Source organism: Lepidochelys olivacea (genome assembly GCF_965140295.1).
Source record: "Lepidochelys olivacea isolate rLepOli2 genome assembly, chromosome: 5".
NCBI classification, from domain to species: domain Eukaryota; kingdom Metazoa; phylum Chordata; order Testudines; family Cheloniidae; genus Lepidochelys; species Lepidochelys olivacea.
The window spans coordinates 135,602,704-135,622,177 of NC_140415.1; the positions used below are offsets into that span (position 1 = coordinate 135,602,704).

Below are 19,474 nucleotides of genomic sequence, written 5' to 3' on the forward strand. Positions count from 1 at the left end.
TTCACTGTTAAGCCAAGCTGGTCGCCTGCCATATTTACTATTCTTTCGACTCATCGGGATGGTTTGTCCCTGTAACCTCAACAGGGATTCCTTGAAATACAGCCAGCTTTCCTGGACTCCTTTCCCCTTCATGTTAGTCCCCCAAGGGATCCTACCCATCCGTTCCCTGAGGGAGTCGAAGTCTGCTTTCCTGGGTCCAGGGTCCGTATCCTGCTGCTTACCTTTCTTCCCTGCGTCAGGATCCTGAACTCAACCAGCTCATGGTCACTGCCTCCCAGATTCCCGTCCACTTTTGCTTCCCCCACTAATTCTTCCCGGTTTGTGAGCAGCAGGTCAAGAAAAGCTCCCCCCCTAGTTGGCTCCTCTAGCACTTGCACCAGGAAATTGTCCCCTACGCTTTCCAAAAACTTCCTGGATTGTCTATGCACCGCTGTACTGCTCTCCCAGCAGATATCAGGAAAATTAAAGTCACCCATGAGAATCAGGGCATGCGATCTAGTAGCTTCCGCGAGCTGCCGGAAGAAAGCCTCATCCACCTCATCCCCCTGGTCCGGTGGTCTATAGCAGACTCCCACCACTACATCACTCCTGTTGCTCACACTTCTAAACTTAATCCAGAGACTCTCAGGTTTTTCTGCAGTTTCGTACCGGAGCTCTGAGCAGTCATACTGCTCCCTTACATACAGTGCTACTCCCCCACCTTTTCTGCCCTGCCTGTCCTTCCTGAACAGTTTATAACCATCCATGATAGTACTCCAGCGAATTAGTAACACAGAACGAGCCAGGAAACTTACAGTGGCATCTTCAGAAGAGGAAGCGATTACAAAGTCATCAAAAGGGCTCCACTTGATGTCCAGGACATTTCCTTTGTGCCCGCACACCCTGGGGTAGTGAGGATCAAGCTTGCCTGTCTGAAAAGAACAGCAAGGCTCTGTTAGCTCAGAAAGGCTACATTTGGCCACAGAATAGCAGGAGGTCTCCATGCAGGCTGGCCCTACAAGGCTGGAGCTAAGCTCCTTGGCACCTCACATAGCAAGATCCACAGTGCTCAGTTTACTGGAAATGGGTCCTTGCTTGCCCTTAAAGCCATGTCCTCCTAAGCTCAGGACAGGCTGACACTACATACTTACTTCGGTATAACTACTTCCCTCGGGAATGTGAAAGATCCACACTCTTGAGTGATGTAGTTATACCAACCTTAAACCCCGTGTAGACAGCGCTACGTTGATGGGAGAGCTTTTCCTGCCGACATAGCTACCGCTGTTCACAGAGGCGGAGTTATTAAGCTGACAGGAGAACTTAGAGCATCTTCACCAGAAGCCCCACAGCGGCACAGCTGCGTCAGTTGTTTCTAGTGCAGGTTTCTAGTGCAGACCTGCTTCTTCGTCTTTGCCTTGCCACACTCCCTCTGAGCGCCTACAGGAGAAAAGCCTTATGATGATTGAGCCCTGCCAAGGAATAGGGCAGCATCCTGGAGCCACTGACCACATCCCAAATGGTGGTAATGAGTAAGGAGCAGCCTGATTCCTAGCTCTCATCACAAGGGGGCTGCAATGGACTGGAATGGATTTGACGACAGACAAAGGGCTTCGGGAAAACTCTACAGCTCAGTGCCAACCCTTGCTAATGGAAAACAGGAAAGTGAGTCAGTAGTGAACAGAAGAACGGCCCTATTGGGTCAGATCACTGATCCATCTAGCCCAAGGTCTTGTCTTCATACAGTGGCCAGTGCCAGAACCTTCAGAGAGCAAGACCGAATGCACTCCTGTATGCACACCATACACACCACTGTAAAAATCTTTGTATAAAATATGCCTCGTGAGGTATCATTTGAAAACAACTCGCGTCAATTATTGGATGGTGAATTTATGTAGCAACATTATATGTAAAGTTATGAATTCCCCTGTATGATGATGTTAGCAAATGTTCAGCCCTGACTAGGCAAAAGCACAGGTCTATCCTAAACAAAGGCGTGTGTATTTACCCCAGTTTACATATAAGTAGTAAGCAGAGTCCTTGAGACAGCAAGAGGGGGAAGTGGCAGGATCCAAGGCAAATCTGCTTTTCGCCATACACAGGGGAGAAGAAAGAGCAAGGAGCCACCTTCACTCCCAGACTCCACATTGCCTTCCTTACTTCTTGAATCTTGAAACTTCAAGAACACCCCAACGTATCCCTCTCTACCCCTCTCTCTCTTTCACCTAACACAACAAAGGAAGCAGCCCTTGGACTCTGGGAGACAGCCTGGCCTGAAAATTTGGTCAGCAATGCTACTGGGAACCTGTGGTAAGGATTTTACCTTGAACCAAGCTGTCACGGAGTGTGGGGGAGTCCAGGCCCTGCACCCCTCTTTCTGGGATTCACTGAGACTCTCAGCCAGCAAAACAGAAGGTTTATTGGACAACAGGAACACAGTCCAAAACAGAGCTTGTGGGTACACCCAGGACCCCTCAGTCAAGTCCTTCTGGGGGAGCAGGGAGCTTAGACCCCAGCCCTGGGGTTCCCTGTGTTCCTCCACCCAGCCCCAAACTGAAAAAAAAAACCACCCAGCAGGTTCCCTGCTGCAGTCTCCGTCCACATTCCTGGGCAGAGGTGTCACCTCCCCTTTCCCCTCCTGGCTCAGGTGACAGGCTCTCAGGTCTCCCATCCCCAGGGCACATTCCCAGGTTAACACTCCCCCCTCCCTGCTGAGTCACATCGTCACACAAGTCTAGTTTGTTAAGTTTTAGAAACTAGGAAGCATTTTATCTTTATTTCTCTTGTAACCTTTTCTGAATTTAATGCCTTCTACTTGTATTCACTTAAGATCTAGTTCTTTGTAGTTAAATAAACTTGTTTTATTTTTTTAATCTCAACGAATCCAGTGCTGCGTTTAAACAGAGCTGTTTGGGTAATTCCAGTTAAAGTCGCAAACTGTTGGATATTGACCCCTTACAGGAGCCATGGCCCTCTAATATCTGAACTGTCCAGCAAAGGGCTGAACACCACAGAACATACGTTTTGGGAAAAATCCGGGATGAGGAGTGTGGTGGAGTCACCCTGCAAGTGGGTAACCAAGGCTGCTGGAAGCCGGAGTATGGCTGGGGTGTTGCTGACAGGCTGCTTAGGTCAGAATTGCTAGACCAAGGACCGCAGCTGTACACGGAGACTCAGGCGGTGACCTGCATGCTGTTTGGCAGTTTGTGCGTTTCCCAGATTGGGAGCTACAGCAGCAAACCATTGTGAGGCACCCAAGGTTGCAGGGCAGGTGGTGACAACACCCTCGCTGGTCTGGATTGCACCCTGGACTATGGCAGAGGGAATGAACAGAACAGGGCACTTATCAAGTCATTCATCCCCAGTTGTCCAGTCCCAGCTTCTGGCAGCCGGAGGTTTAGGGACACCCAGAGCATGATTTTCTATCCCAGACCGTGTTGGCTAATAGCCATTGATGGACCTGTTCTCCCTGAACTGATCTAGTTCTTTTCTGAATACAGCTATACTTTCGGCCTTCACAACATGCCCTGGCAAGGAGTTCCACGGCTTGACTGTGCGTTGTGTGAAGAAGTGTTTCCTTATATTTATTTTAAAACTGCTGCCTGGGATGGGGGAGCCTGAGAGCAACCCCCGGCCCATGTCCCTGCCCCTCAGGCTCCGTGCCCTGGGCAGGTGGAGGGTCTACAGCCCCCCACAGCTGCCCACCCAGCTCTTACCATGGCCTGGCTGCAGCTCTTCGGCCCCCAAGACCCCACCTCCAGGCCAAGCTGGAAGCCGGAGCTGGGTTAGGGTAAAAGGTGAGCAGGCAGCCGTGGGGAGACATGGATCCTCCACCTGCCCTGGGCGAGGAGCCCAGTGGGGTGGGGACATGAGCAGGGGGCTGTTCTCGGGCCCCCGCCCCTCCCCAGGCAGGTGGAGGGTCCATGGCTCCCCAGAGCTGCCCTGGCTTCCTGGGCCACTCTTACCTGGACTGGGCTCCAGCTTCCAGCCTGTCTGGTGGGTGGGGCCTCGAGGGGAAGAGGAGGGGCAGGGGGTTATGCCTGTGGCGAAAAGTGGATAGTCTAGGCCCATCCACCTTCAAAAGTGGGAGGCCACGACCCCCTGGACCTCTCTGTTCCGGGGCCCCTGCACGGGCAGTGTGATGTGCTGTCCAGGCACCAAGAGCCCTCTCTTCTCGTGCTAAAGGCTAAAGCAAGTTGAATACAGGAATGCAGGACAGCTCTTAAGCATGTGCTTAACTCTCCTGAAGTGGGATCTAAATAAATAAATGTCAAATAACCCCTCTCCTTTCTGTTGTCCCGCTCTCGACCCTGATTCAGTGAACTCGGAAGCAAGACTTTAGCTTTAAGAACATGAATAGTCCCACTAAAGTTACGTGCGGATCAGGGGCCTACAGTGCTCTGCATGGCCACCGAGTCGCCTCTATTCTTTAATCAGGGATTAGTTCAGAGGCCAAAAAGGCTCCTTGTCTGTGAACAAAAGCTAGAACCATGTAATTACAGAGCTATTTGCTCTCTCCCTTTCTACAGTTTATGGTTATTGTTTATTATTGTTTTGCAGTTGCTCCCAGAAGCATGGAAGGCGCCCAGACGCCATGGTGATGAGCATCAGGATAAAACACTGGGAGGGAGGGATGGATATGCAGACCCTTGCTGGGCTGGGTGCTGTACAAACATGTAACAGAGGGTCCCTGTCCCAAAGAGCCTCTGGCCCTACCATGCATTTTGAAAAACAGGCAGCAGCAATACCCAAGCCTTCCCATTGCCATCACCACCACCTTGGATCCCTGCTGCTCCAGCGCGGGCTATCAGGAGAAGGGGCAGCCCATGCCCCCTGGGCCCTGCTGGCCTTGCTCACCTGACAGATGGGGATCACGAGGAAGGCCCCGCCCCCTGCACACTCTGTCACGACAGCAATGAAGTGGGGGTTGACAGCGCAGAAGTGGGTGTCGTGCACACTGCAGGTGATGGGGACGCAGTCGTAGCACTTCTCCTTGCTAGCAGGCTTGCCGTACACATGGCGGAACTTGGAACTCCGGTACTGAGGGTGCCAGGACATCTGCAGCAGTCAAAACACAAGACAGGTGGTGAGGCAGGGACCATCCCCTTGCTATCGGACGTTGGCGTGGGTTTGAAATTCAGCCCAGCGCCTCCCACTAACTCATGCCTGCTTACACCTGCAGCGCAAGCAGCCCCAGTGCACACCTGTCTGCAGAATGCCGGGTCCTGACCTGGGGGCAGTGCGCACACGCCCCTGGAGCTATTTCCCTCTCCTCTGGTTTGTGACCCCCCCAAATTTCCCCTTTCAGACCACTCACGGGCCCTTCTCCCTTTATCTTATCTTGCCCCACCCCAAGCGCCTCCCAAGGCCACCAGCGCAGTCAGCCAAGCCCAGCCCTGCAGCCACACCCGAAATCAAACTGCCAGCAGCTCAGCAAAGACAGCATTGTGCTCCCCTTCTGGAGAGGGGCCGGATCACTCCAGTACTCACTTGCGATGGTGGGACTGGCCACCTGAGAGCCCTTGCAGTGGGAAGAGATGCCAGGTGTTGTGTTCCTCCTATCCGCCCCCCCCCCCCGCACACACACACACACACCCCCTAAACTGCCTCTGCCGGGTTAGCCTGGTAGTGTACACCTGCGGAAGGAGGAGTTCTACCAGTGTAGGGACACCACCTCCCCAAACAACAGTAGCTCCGTCAACAGAAGCCGTCTTCTGCCAGCATAGCTGTCTCTACGCTGACGGGGGGGGGGGGGGGGGCGCGCGTGGGGGGGGGGCTGTCGGCATAGCTGTGCTGCTGGGAAACGTGGGGTTTTCACACTGCTGACCGACAGAGCAATGCCAGTTTAAGCTGTAAGTACAGCCCAGGCTTGAGACAGCGCATCCTGGACCCAGGCGCTGCCAACTCCATTCTTAGGAGTGACTTGCCACTGAAGGAACTGAAGGCCAAAGGAACCGGCTGCTGCAGTGCCGGGGAGGGAGAGAGGCCTGAGCCAATCCCGGTCCTCTTGTCAGCTTGACTTTGGCACCAATGATCAACTTTTCTCCTGGTGCTTTCAGTGCTTCTTTTTAGGCACCGGAGAAGATCATCGGTGCCAGGACTCCCGACCGGCAGGAGGAGCAATCAACACCAAAGCTGACGTGCTTGGTGCTGAGTTTGAGTGCAGCTCCAATGCTGGTCTTAGGGCAGCCTCCAGGAGGAGGATTTTCAACCTCGCTGCCCAGTCTTTCTTGGTGCAGGGTTTGAAGTCTCTGCAGATCTGCCAGTGGTCTTTCCTGTGAGCTTCCCCACAGCACTTGAGACAGCTCACGTGCAGGTCGCTCAATGGCATCAACCTGCCGCGGGAAGCGCAGGGCTTGAAGCCCACTGACCGAGGCATACCCCAGCACTGGGGGGCAGACAAGCCTCTCCAACCAAGTGCGAAGGTGTCCGAACACACTAACTACTACTACTAACTATCGATTAAAGGAAACGACAATAACTATGTGAACTAGAGAAGAGACGGAAATCACTGGGAAGAACTGCCTGAGCAATGAGAGGAGTTCCAGCCACCGTCATGGGCAGTAAGAAGGAACTAAAGGGGCATGGGGTCAGCAGGGCCCCTTATACCAGTGCTATGGGCATGTGGCATCAGAGGGCGCTGGAGCCGAACCAAGGGATACCACTAAGGGAAAAAATTCCAGTAACTGTGATTGGGGCACGCGCACACCGACATTGGGATGGACATGTGCAAGCATGTGAAGAAGCAGCAGCAGCAGAAGCCTATACCTCTCCAGTTCTTCAGATTGACAGGATCTCCTTTCTTCAGGATTGATACAATTATTGTCTTTAGCCAGTCATCCAGTATCTTCTCTTGCACTCATACCATCTTATTTATTTTTCCTAATGCTTTGAGAGCACTTGTCCCACCAGCTTTTAGCAGCTCTGCTGTTCTATTGTCTGTTCCTGCAGCTTTCCCATTTTTAACTGTTTCACTGCTCTTTCTATTTCTTCTTCTGGCGATGGTTCAGTGCTGCTATCCATTCGGTCTTGCAAGCTGCCCTGTTCATCTAGCATGTCTTGAATGGTTGCCTCTGGATGACCTACAGGAGTCAGCCCTTTGTCAAAATGCTCCTTCCATACTTCCAGCACCTCATCAACCTTTGTAGTCCGTTCACCGGTACCTTCCTTGCTGCTTGCATCGTTGGCCTGATTGTGTTTCCATACAACTTATCTTTTTTGTATATTGTTTTCAGATCTTGTTTTTTTGACACCTCCTGGAATTGTTGAGCCTCTTCTTTTCAGAGCTTTGGCTTGTCCTATCTTTGGGATTTCTTCACTGCTTTGTGCAATGCTTTTACTTCCTGTACTTTCCCAGAAGTCTTGGCTTGTTTGCAGGTTTCCTGGAATATTCTCTTTTCGTTGCTTGACAAGGTTTTCCTGACAACAAACTGAGCTTGTTAAGTTATTGGAAGGCATAAGTTAACAAGGAAAAGCTGGACAAGCAATGTTGGGTGCAATGTGATATTAATGTAATAATACAATGTTGACTTCCAAGGAGTTATGACAATTTACATCAGATGAGCATCTGCCCCTTTCATTGCAAGTATCTCAGAAGAAGGACTATGGGCTACATCCTGAGAATACTAGTCAGTTTTTTGCTGAATCCTTATTCAGGCAAACGCTAGCTCACTGGGAGTTTTGCTGATTAAAAACGTAGTCAGGCCTGCCTTTTCCTGCCCCTTGCTCAGTGCTGCATATACCCCCAGAGTGTCACCAATTATCCCAACAATACACTGGGGGGTCTTCAGCTCAATACAGCCGAATCCAGCTCCCAAGGGTCAGTGCATGAGACAGGCTGCCCTTCTGCTCCCCTGGCAATGCAACTGCCCTAGGGCCAGAGATTACCTGGCTTTAGTCTAGGGTGACCAGGTGTCCAGTTTTCATAGAATCAGAGAATATCAGGGTTGGAAGGGACCTCAGGAGGTCATCTAGTCCAACCCCCTGCTCAAAGCAGGACCAAGCCCCAATTTTTGCCCCAAATCCCTAAATGGCCCCCTCAAGGATTGAACTCACAACCCTGGGTTTAGCAGGCCAATGCTCAAACCACTGAGCTGTCCCTTCCCCCGCAAAGGTAAGACAGGAAACACAACCTCAGGGAGGGCTTGTCCAGAACACCCTGTTGAAGAGGGACCCTGGTACATAGGCGCTGACTCCGTGGGTGCTCCGGGGTTGGAGCACCCATAGGAAAAATTAGCAGGTGCTCCACACCCACCGGCAGCCAAGCTCCCCACTCCTTGCCTCCTTCTTCCCCCCTGAGTGCGCCGCATCACTGCTGCTCCCCCTCCCTCCCAGCACTGCCTGCTCCCCCACCGACTAACAGCTGTTTGGCGGTGCTTAGGACTTTCTGGGAGGGAGGCGAAGGAGCAGGGATGCGGTGCGCTCAGGGGAGGAGACGGAGAAGAGACGAGGCAGGGGCGGGGACTTGGGGGAAAGGGTGGAACGGGGCAGGGCAAGGGTGGTGCAGGGATGGGGCCAAGGGTGGTGGGGGTCGAGCACCCACCGGGCAGAGGGGAAGTTGACGCCTATGCCCTGGCGGGTCCGGTCACTGGTGCTAAGGCAGGCTATTCCCTATCTGTCCTAGCACTGTGCTGAGCCCCAGAAGCGGCCAGCAGGTCCGGCTCCTAGACGTGGGAGCTATGGGTCTCCGCGCACTGCCCCCACCCCCCACCTACTAGCACTGGACCTGCTGGCCACTTCCAGGATGCGTGCAACTCAGTGTCAGGACAGGCAGGAAGCCTGCCTTAGCCCCGCTGCGCTGCTGACTGGGAGCCACCTAAGGTAAGCCCGCACCTCAACCCCAAGCCCCAACCCCCTGCCCCAAACCTGGAGTCCCCTCTTGCACCCCAAAACCCTCATCCCCGGCCCCATCCCAGAGCCTGCAACCCAAGCCCAGAGCCTATACCCCCTCCTGCACCCCAACCTCATGCCCAAGCCCTGAGCCCCCCCAAACCTGGAGCCCCCTCCTGCATCCCAAACCCCTCATCCCCACCCCCACCCCAGAGCAAGCACCCCCAGCCCAGGGCCCTCACCCCCTCCCAAAATCCAACTCCCTGCCTCAACCCACAGCCCCCTCCCACTCTCCGAATCCCTCAGCCCCACATCCCAGCCTGGAGCCCCCTCGTGAACCCCAAACCCCTCAACCCCAGCCCCACCCCAGAACCCGCACCCCAAGCCAGAGCCCTCACCCCCCCCGCACTCCAACCCCCTGCCCTAGCCCAGTGAAAGTGAGTGAGGGTGGGGAAGAGCGAGCCACAGAGGGAGGGGGAATGTAGTGGGTGGGTGGGGGGGCCTCGGGCAAGGGGCAGGGCTAGAGTGTTTGGTTTTGTGCAATTAGAAAGTTGACAACCCTATTTTAGTCTCCTGTTTGTGACATGTACACATCAAGCCAAGCTATGGGAGAGTGAGCTCTGCAAGTGGTCTGAGTTCATTGACAGTGGCTAGCAGGCAGAGCGAGGAGACGAAACCAGCAGCAATTACCATGCCTAGGGCTAGGCTCCATGCAGAAGTGGCTCTGGTACAACTTACACCAGGTTTCAAAGCAATTCATTAAAACGGTGCAGCCTGCAGAGTGGACATGCAAATCCATTACAGTGTGCTTCCTGGGTTTAGCTTCACGTAGTTCGTATCTTACACCAGTGTCACTGGGAATGAATCTGTAACAGTGACCCTGTAATTAGCCAGGGTTCAACCCATTTGAGAGAATCCGCATGGGGGTTCACACCAGTGCAACGAAATCTGTGTAAAAACACCCCTGTCGATAAACTAGGGGGTGAATCAGCGAGGATCCGCTGTGGAGGGGATTTCTGAAATGGGTGTAATCAGATTCTGGCAGCAAATCCTTTCCAGGATACTGAGGAAACCACAATGTGTCAAAAACCAAAAACAAAACCCAAAGAAAACAATCCCTCTCAGCTGCAATGCCAACTGAAACTCAGCATCCCAGAAAGAGAGAGAATGAAACCACACCACAAATGCCTCCAGTTCTGCCAATCTAAGAGCTGCACCCCGGCTCCTGCAGTGAGCACTGAGATCAGTGAATCAATTGCTCCAGGCCAGGCACAATCCTCAGCCCTCGGTACATCTGCCAGCACAGTCCCAGACACTTCGAAGGCAGGACTGCCTTTCAGAGCGGGCTGCCGGGTTGGCCGCACACACCACGGCACACCTCTCCTGCGGGGCAGGTGGTGGAGTCGTCTTTCCCTACCGGTTTGCTTCCGCTTGGGAATGGAAACGATTCCCTTCAGGCTGCTCTCTCACGCTGCTGTCAAAAACCAATCAGCCATGGGCTGGACTGCACATGTTACAACACCGTCTGCTTAGCATGCAACCACTTACCATCTCCCTTGAGGTGTGACCGACTGGAAGGACAAGGAGGAAGTGTTTATGGATCTTGGCTTTTACCTTCTGTCCGTCCCTGGAAGGCAATAATATAATGGGCTAAAATAAAAAAACCCAACCTAAAAGCAAGGCGCTTAGCAAGCCATCCTGACAGCACACTGCGCAGCCTGCGTGCACACTTGTGTGTCTGTGGTGTGTACCAGCCTGCATGTGTGTGTGTGTCTGTGAGCCAGCCAAGCGCGAAAGGGGAACCTGACGCGCTGGCTGGACGGGCGTGGCCTAGCACCTTCCCTCCCTGCCAGGCAGGTAACCAGGCTGTGCTGTCTGCCCTGGCTTGTTTCCCTCTGGCCTCAGGGATTGGCTATTTTTTAGGGCTTCAAAGCAATTCTTTGCACAGTGCGAGTTTGGAACATTTTACATGACATGCTCCCCAGGGCAGAGTCCGTAGTGGGTTGTAAAGCAAGTCACCCAAGAGAAGCTGTAACATGGCTTTCCAGTCAGCCTGTGAAATGGGGCTCTCAAGGGAGGGGGCTCCGAAACAATATATTGGAACCAGTCAGGAGAACTAGGGTACAAAAAACTGGGGTAAATAAAAAATACAGCACAGGAAAACCCAGTGTTGCCAGCTCTTGAGAGATTTGGTATTTCCCTTAAAGCCCCAGCTCATGGAGTCAAGTGAAATAATGAAACTCTAGGCTTCCATTAAAGAAAAGTCCATTTCTAGCCATTGTATTTGTGGTGAAAAGCTTGAAAAGATGATGCAAGTGTAACCTAATGGCTTCGAAATCAAAAGAGAAGGAAAAAAACCCAAATCCAATCTTTCTTTAAAAAATCTTATAGTTTTCAGGCTAATCTCATGATTTTGGGGTTTGACTCATGACTTTTGAATGCTTTAGTCCAAACCCAAAGTTTCAGCTACATCCCACATATAATAAAGCACCCTGCCAGGAGATCCACGAGTAAAACAACAGCAGGGCAGTTCTGCAGAGCAAGGGAATGGATCACCTTAGTCACATACTGGTAAAATACTTTTATCCTTCAATGCTATTGGTGGGGACCCCGTTGCCCTTACGTAAAGCAGGAAAGCACATTCATCCTGCCCTGGTGGGGGAGAAGAAGCAGGCCCCCAAAATCAATACAGTTAGCGACAGCTGGAAAGGTGCTTTTTGTGGTGAGGACACCTCTCTGCCACAAGCTGGGCTGAGACCACCCACAACCTCAAACTCCTCCACCAGAGGGCAAGACTTTTAACATGAACTGAAGTTACACTGGTGAGCTGGGAGTCCAAAGCTTTATCAACTATTCCTCTGGGGGTGCCAACCTTCCCCTCCCCAAGGGATTTTACGTAGCTGAAATGTGCAGGCTCCAGTCCCACTCAGACCTGCACGGCTGAGATTTACTTTCCAAGGGTGATTGGCTCCCGGGTAGAGCGAGCCAGACAAGGATGCTGATGGTTTCCTGGAATGAGCACAGAGCAGCAAGTTCTGCTAGAAGACACTTATTGCATGCAAACAGAACTCTCACTAGGCATTAGCAGCTCAAGGTCAAGAGTGATTTTCCCTTGTCCCTAGGGCTCTCAGGAGAAAGCAAGTCAGAATGGCTGGTAGGACCCTATCCCCAGCCTTGCAGATTTTCCATAAAGGTTTTTTACAGTGAAAACTGGCTCACAGCCTGTATGTGGCCCTGGACTCAGAGAGATCCATCCAGCACGTGGGAGCTGCCTGTTCAAGGGCTCGGGGAGGATTTGTGGCAGGGAAGTCAGCGATGTACTGGCTCAGGCTTCTTCCCCTCCATGTTCAGTGAGTTAAAGGGCTGCATTAGTTGCCCCAGGAGTGGAATTGGGGCAGTGTGACGGGTAGGCGCACTACAGAAACAGGAGTGCCAAAATGCCAGGAGGAAATGCTTTCTCGTATTTCCAGCTAGACCAAGAAGGGGCTCTTTTCAAGCTCTCCTGCGAATTCCAACTCCCTCTGCAGACTCAGGAGGTGAAGCTAGAGCTGAGGCGGCACCCTCCGTTGGAGAGGCCTGTCAGGACCCAAACTGCACCTCTGGAAGTTTACCTGCGAGAAGAATGTTACAAACCCAGTGGGAGAATAGGAAGCAAAGGGTCCAATTCCTTCCTAGGATAACTTCATTGGCTGCCACGGAGCTACACCAGGGAGGCCCTCACACTACAAGGGCATTCAGACAGATGCGTGTGTAACCTAACCACGATTTGAAGAGGGCTCACGTTTCTCCAGGATCACTATTACATATGTTGCTTGAAGCAGCAGTCTCCTGCTATTTACCCATCCAGAAGGACTACATCGTCCAACAAATTGACAAACCCTTGCCATCTGCTCCCCCTCCATGCAGATCATGTCGTATTGCATAGGACGATACCTCCAAAGTGGAAGCCTGTTGTGATAAGAACAGCTGCAATCGCTGTAGGGTACATGGGTCAGCAGCCTTGGTGCAAACAGCTGCCAGCCTCATGAGGAAGCTGTGTGAGTTTCCCTTTCATGTCTCCACCATGATCATCTCGTCAGACCTCTGCATATTGCAGCAATACCCAAGTTTCTAGGCTAAGGCCTTGACCAAGCAAACACTGCTGCAAACAGGTAACTAACTGCCTGGAGGGGAGTAGTTCCAGTGACTCAAATGTGTTAGCAATAGTGGGACAAAGCACTTCCTCTTCAGTCAAACCCAGGTCAGCACTACAGGGCATTTCTTGGAAAAGCACCTGTCAGAACAGCCTAAGGGATTAACTGGGAGGGTTTGTCAGTTTCATCTGAATAATTTTAATGTACACTTCCTGCTCATGGGCACAGTCTCTGCTGTGCCTTCAGGAGAAGGAACAAGGCTGGAAAAAGGCAGATGGTGGCAATCTTTTAAAAATGTTACACCCTAGAGAGCTGCAGATTGGATTTGTAGAAAGAAAGAAAGAAAACCATATTTAATTTTCCAAAGGAAAAGAAACATGCAACTCCATACATTTTGTAAACAGAGTGTACCTGACTGGAACCATTGTTAACGGCCATGAGACAGCATTTCCTGGTAGGACTCTATTAACGGAGACTTATCTGCTGAAATATTACGAGGCAGTCAAGAGAAAATGGGACAGTGGATCATTCAGCAGCTGTAATGGAGTAAACTTCCACTTCCCCTCTTCAGCCAGGAAAGTCTGGGACTTGTCCAAGTGATGGACACCAGAATCACTCTATCTGTTCTGATTCACCCTCTCCGCTATTTTGGTTTAGGTCTGAATGTGGATGCTTTTATTTTGGGATAACAGTGCCTTTATACTGAATTTGTTAAGTCAGTGAGGAGTAAGTCAGTTATATTACAATGGAGTAGGCATTTTCATACTGAAATAAGAGTCCATATACCGACCTACACTGAAGTAACTGAGGGGATGAATTGCAACCGACAGAGTGATTTCAGTGTCATTCCCCATGTGGACAAACCCTAAAACCTATTAACTAGGATTACAAGCCAAAGTGTTCAATAGTGCCTGTTAATACTGTTAATCACAGATATGTGCAGTACATGATGGATAATCTATTTTACGTCTCATTGATCACGTCTAGAACTGTTGGGAATTTTTTAAAAAAATTCATTGGAAAATACCAAGTTGTCAGGAAGATTTCTCAGGTCCAGGATGGAATTTCTGGTCAAAACAAAGGAGAGAGACCCACCTGAGAACACCCTGGTGGTTAGGACGCTCAGCTGGAATGTGCGAGAACCAGATTCAAGTTCCTGCTCTGGTCAGACAGTCCTGAATCTGGTTCGCCCGTATCCCGGGTGAGTGCCTTGTCCCCAAGCTAGAGTCAGTTTCTCTGGCTCAATAACTTTTTATAAAACAGGAGAACTTGAGGAACACTGGCATGATAGCTCAGTGGCTAGGGCACTTGGCTGCGCCTCCGGTTCAACACTCTGCAATGCCAGGTTCTGGGACCCCCAGTAAGCACCTAAGCCACTTGTCTGTTACAGGAGGGGTCTTGCTTAACAGATCTTTGTTTTGTTCCAATGCTCTCTCCTGCCAACAAAGCTACCGCCACTCATTGGGGGTGGAAGTTTTTTGTCGGCGGGAGGGCTCTCTCCTTGTGCACTTTGATTTCTTGCTGTTTAGCAGCCTGTCAAAGTGCACTAGGGAACCTGTAGTGCAAGGTAGCAGGCTTCACACAGCCATGTAGTGCTCAGCCATCTGGGGCGCTCTAGATTCACATCCTGGCTTGCCACACATTAAGTCTCCACATAGCTCATGCTCAAATACATGGGTTAGTCTCTAAGGTGCCACAAGTCCTCCGTTTCTTTTTGCGAATACAGACTAACACGGCTGCTACTCTGAAACATCTCCACGTAGACAAACCCTGAGAAGTTCACGGCTCAATCCAGGATTTGCTGTTGCCTAAAAGATTATGGAATAATAAGACCTTTCGAAGCTACAGGCCTCTGCAGCCAGACAGAAATAAAGGTTCCAGAGTGTGAGAGAGTACAAAATAATAGCAAAAGAAAGAAGCCTGTATCTTCATTAGCCTGTATCTCACACATTGCCTTTAAGCCTTGCTTCTCTGCTCAGGAACACTGTCTGACAGCTCTTCAAATGCAAGCAAAGGTGGGTCTTTTAATTGACAAACAAACCTCACAGACATTTTCAATTGTGCATCCATCTGTCCTAGGACAGTCAGATCCTCTGTCCCCGCCTCCCCACATGCCCAGAGAGTCTCCTCAGCCCACATTATAACCTGGTGTTGTGGCTGACTGAAAGGAAAGGACAGCATGGCAACTCATCAGTGGCTGACATAGTGAAAGGCACGGCCTGTGTGAGCCTGTTCTCAGTGGTGTGATGAGCCCTTTTGCTGACAGTGGGTCTTGCACAGGAAACAGGCCGCTCTCGGCCAGGGGACGAGCGCTCTGTGTAACTCCCCACGTCGGGCTGGGGCTCTGAAGTGAGCCATCTGCCTCTTTGCTTTTCTGTGACCAGCACCAGAGCCCCACTGAGCTGAAGCTGCAGCAGCTTACGCTCTCAAACAAGTGCTACAAACCAAGAGGAACCTGCGTGATCCTATTGCAAGGACTATTAGACCTCAATCATTTCCAGCCTTTCCTACGTGCTTCGCTCAAAGCCAGGTTCTGCCCAAGGGGAAAGGTCACCGTGTGCAGAGCAATAATATAAAATCCAATAAAATCAAGTTTCTGACCTCAGGGCAGCATTTCCTTTCCATTACAGGAGTATGGCAGAGCGGGCCACTCCCCTGCTAATGCAATCAGCTGAGCAGAGAGCCAGGAACTGCAGAAGCAGCCCTTGCTCCAGCCTTTTCCCCAGAGTCTGAGTAAATCAGATGTCGTTTTTATGCATTAAATGCCAAGAGCAAACCGTTTAGCCCAGCTGGTCACACTGCGCTGTATTCCCTTTGTGCCAAGCAGGCTTCTGCTTGAATCTTTCCCCGTCCTAAAAACCCACCAGGAGAGGCTGCAGCGCCTCTAACTAACTAACAACTAGAAAAGGAGTACTTGTGGCACCTTAGAGACTCCAATTTATTAGAGCATAAGCTTTCGTGAGCTACAGCTCACTTCATCAGATGCATATCGTGGAAACTGCAGCAGACTTTATATACACAGAGAATATGAAACAATACCTCCTCCCACCCCACTGTCCTGCTGGTAATAGCTTATCTAAAGTGATCATCAGGTGGGCCATTTCCAGCACAAATCCAGGTTTTCTCACCCTCCACCCCCCCACACAAATTCACTCTCCTGCTGGTGATAGCCCATCCACAGTGACAACTCTTTACACAATGTGCATGACAATCAAGTTGGGCTATTTCCTGCACAAATCCAGGTTTTCTCACATCCCCCCACCCCCATACACACACAAACTCACTCTCCTGCTGGTAATAGCTCATCCAAACTGACCACTCTTCAAGTTTAAATCCAAGTTAAACCAGAACATCTGGGGGGGGGGGGGGTAGGAAAAACCAAGAGGAAACAGGCTACCTTGCATAATGACTTAGCCACTCCCAGTCTGTATTTAAGCCTAAATTAATAGTATCCAATTTGCAAATGAATTCCAATTCAGCAGTTTCTCGCTGGAGTCTGGATTTGAAGTTTTTTTGTTTTAAGATAGCGACCTTCATGTCTGTGATTGCGTGACCAGAGAGATTGAAGTGTTCTCCGACTGGTTTATGAATGTTATGGGGGGGGATGTGAGAAAAAAAACTTCAAATCCAGACTCCAGCGAGAAACTGCTGAATTGGAATTCATTTGCAAATTGGATACTATTAATTTAGGCTTAAATAGAGACTGGGAGTGGCTAAGTCATTATGCAAGGTAGCCTGTTTCCTCTTGTTTTTTCCTACCCCCCCCCCCCCAGATGTTCTGGTTTAACTTGGATTTAAACTTGAAGAGTGGTCAGTTTGGATGAGCTATTACCAGCAGGAGAGTGAGTTTGTGTGTGTATGGGGGTGGGGGGGATGTGAGAAAACCTGGATTTGTGCAGGAAATAGCCCAACTTGATTGTCATGCACATTGTGTAAAGAGTTGTCACTTTGGATGGGCTATCACCAGCAGGAGAGTGAATTTGTGTGGGCGGGTGGAGGGTGAGAAAACCTGGATTTGTGCTGGAAATCACTTTAGATAAGCTATTACCAGCAGGACAGTGAGGTGGGAGGAGGTATTGTTTCGTATTCTCTGTGTATATATAAAGTCTGCTGCAGTTTCCACGATATGCATCTGATGAAGTGAGCTGTAGCTCACGAAAGCTTATGCTCTAATAAATTGGTTAGTCTCTAAGGTGCCACAAGTCCTCCTTTTCTTTTTGCGAATACAGACTAACACGGCTGTTACTCTGAAACCTAACTAACAACTAACGCACCTACCAGAATTAGCAGAAGGGGAAGATTTCACCGATTCTCCAGTGCCCAGCAGGGACCGTTATGGCCTGCGGCTTTGCTAACAGGCTCAGTCGCCTCTTCAGGCTTATCAGCTTTTCTGAACGGGGGTTGTCATCTTTCTGGGCCTCAGCTCCCCAGCTCTGAACTGGGGCCAACGATCCAACGTTGTGTCTGTGTCCCGTGTGAGCTCTTTGGGACGGGGACTGTCTTTTTCCGGGTGTGTGCAAGGCCCAGGTGCTCCTGCGATACAACCCTCCAGAATAACACACAGTTCTCCTTGCCAAGCAAATGCTTTTGCATGGGTTTTCTTTCTCTTTCTTTAAATCACAGGACTCTAGAGCCCCAGCCAGCCAAGCCCCACCGACATGCCAGCTTGAGCACAGGCTGCAGAGAAAGGAGTGAGTGGATTGCTGTACCAAACACTACCGGAGAGGAGGGAAAACAGAAAGGACTTTTTTTTTTAATTAAAATATCATTAAAAGTCCCTGGTGGATGGTTTTCTGTCTGCGAGCTAGCCACGCATGCCAGAAGTCTCATGACATATGTGAAATCTGTGAGGAATCACTCTCCTAGCCTGAAACACTCATGTCAAATTGTTATCTTTCCGCTATTTCTCTGCTGTTCCCTACCGTCAGTTTTCTTCTGGAGCAAGGAGCAGCATACCCGGGGAGTCTGATAGCTGCCTCTTGGCACAGAGTGTTGATTCTTTGTGAAGTGTCTCCATTGTAAAGAGGATGTGAATGGACACTCCCTCCTCTCAAGGAGAACTGCATGTGGCTAGCTCACTGCAGCATTAAACAGTGTGGCTGCTGAAATGGCCAGAGGGACAGAAACAAAGCAGTGTGGGGCACCTTCTCCAGGGCTCCGCTCCCTGTCCTAGTGAACGAGGATCAAAGGATGGCTTTAGCTCTTCCTGGTGGGGTGTAGCACTGACAACAGGTCACTGGGGCAAACCCCTTCTCTATACTGGTAGGGAAAGCGTGTTAGCACTTTGCTAGCAAAAACCATGTTCAAGCAAACGTCACCTGAAAGGCACTACTGTACACACATGGCTTACACTAGCATCACTTCCCAGGCCCATGCAGACATGGCCAAAGCTCCAGGCATGAGAAAAATCTCTGCAAGCTCTAGTTCATGAGCTATAGTTGCCCAACAAAAGGACCGGGAGGCAAAGAGTGGGCCAAGTTCTGTACTTCACGACACCAACACAGCCCACTAACAACATGGGTGTGAGGGCACAACTTGGCCAGGATATTGATAAATGTGAGCACATAAATAATGTGATTGTAATTACTTTGATTTAAAGTCTTAGTCAGTTGAAGCAGAAAATTTCTGCAATACAAATAACTTCTAAAAATCTTTTAAAATTTCTTCTGAAATGTCTATCTTTTCTCCCCCAAGGGCAAAGCTTAAGGGCCAGCTCCCTTAGGGCTACAGATTTCCCCAAATACCTGGCAACGTCTGGTACACAGTGGGGTAAGTATGGAACCTGGGATTAAGAGAGGAATTTTCAAGGCAGTCTAGAGGAAATAGACATGCATCTTTCATAGAAATGCATGGAGGAGCTATATCTTACTCCCCACACTTGCTTGTAAATCTCAAACCTAGACTATTTTATGAACTTTTCATCACAGATTCTGGTCCATATAACACAGTACCGAGGCTCAGATGTATGCAGAGCACATCATTCACTCAATCAGGACAACGATATAAACATGGCAATAGTACAGTAAGCAGTGAGAGAGGGTTATCTTGTTATGCTGGCCAGCAGCTGCCTTGCAATGACTTCTAGTTAAAAGTAATCAGTGCTGTTTTTTTATTTATCTCTTCTGTCCTTGCTTGGCACCAGTTCTCATAAAAATGAATAGCACTCAACTAGCTAAGCCAATTTACCTTGGGTAAATAATTTCCAATACATAAACCAAATACGCAATCAAGAAAGGTTATCAATAGGGAATATATACTCTTTCCTGTCCAGTCCTTTCCTTTTGGCTTTTGGAAGATAGCACAAAAAGGGCTCATGCAGGCCATGGAACAAATTCAGTCCCATGAAATCAATGGTGCGGCATGTGCTTAACTGAGCAGAATTTGACACCGTGTGTTGTCCTCACGAATCCCTCTTCAAATATTAGCATCAGAGCATTTTACAATCAGAATTATGGTGCAGAAATTTCTTCAGCCTTGTCATTCCCTACACCCTGTGCATCCTCACAATTCCCTTCCAGCTGCCCCCATCATAAGAG

General features: G+C 50.2%; 1 protein-coding gene across 1 annotated transcript in view; it reads right to left on the minus strand.

The window, feature by feature from the left end:
• The window catches only part of CORO2A (coronin 2A), an 84,761-nt gene that overhangs the window by 42,630 nt on the left and 22,657 nt on the right, over window positions 1–19,474 (minus strand). The window contains exons 2-3 of the mRNA XM_084627752.1: window positions 4,834–5,034; window positions 795–911 (exon numbers count right to left, since the gene is read on the minus strand). Coding sequence (XP_084483878.1) covers window positions 795–911; window positions 4,834–5,034 — 318 coding nt within the window. The remainder of the gene's footprint in view (window positions 1–794; window positions 912–4,833; window positions 5,035–19,474) is intronic.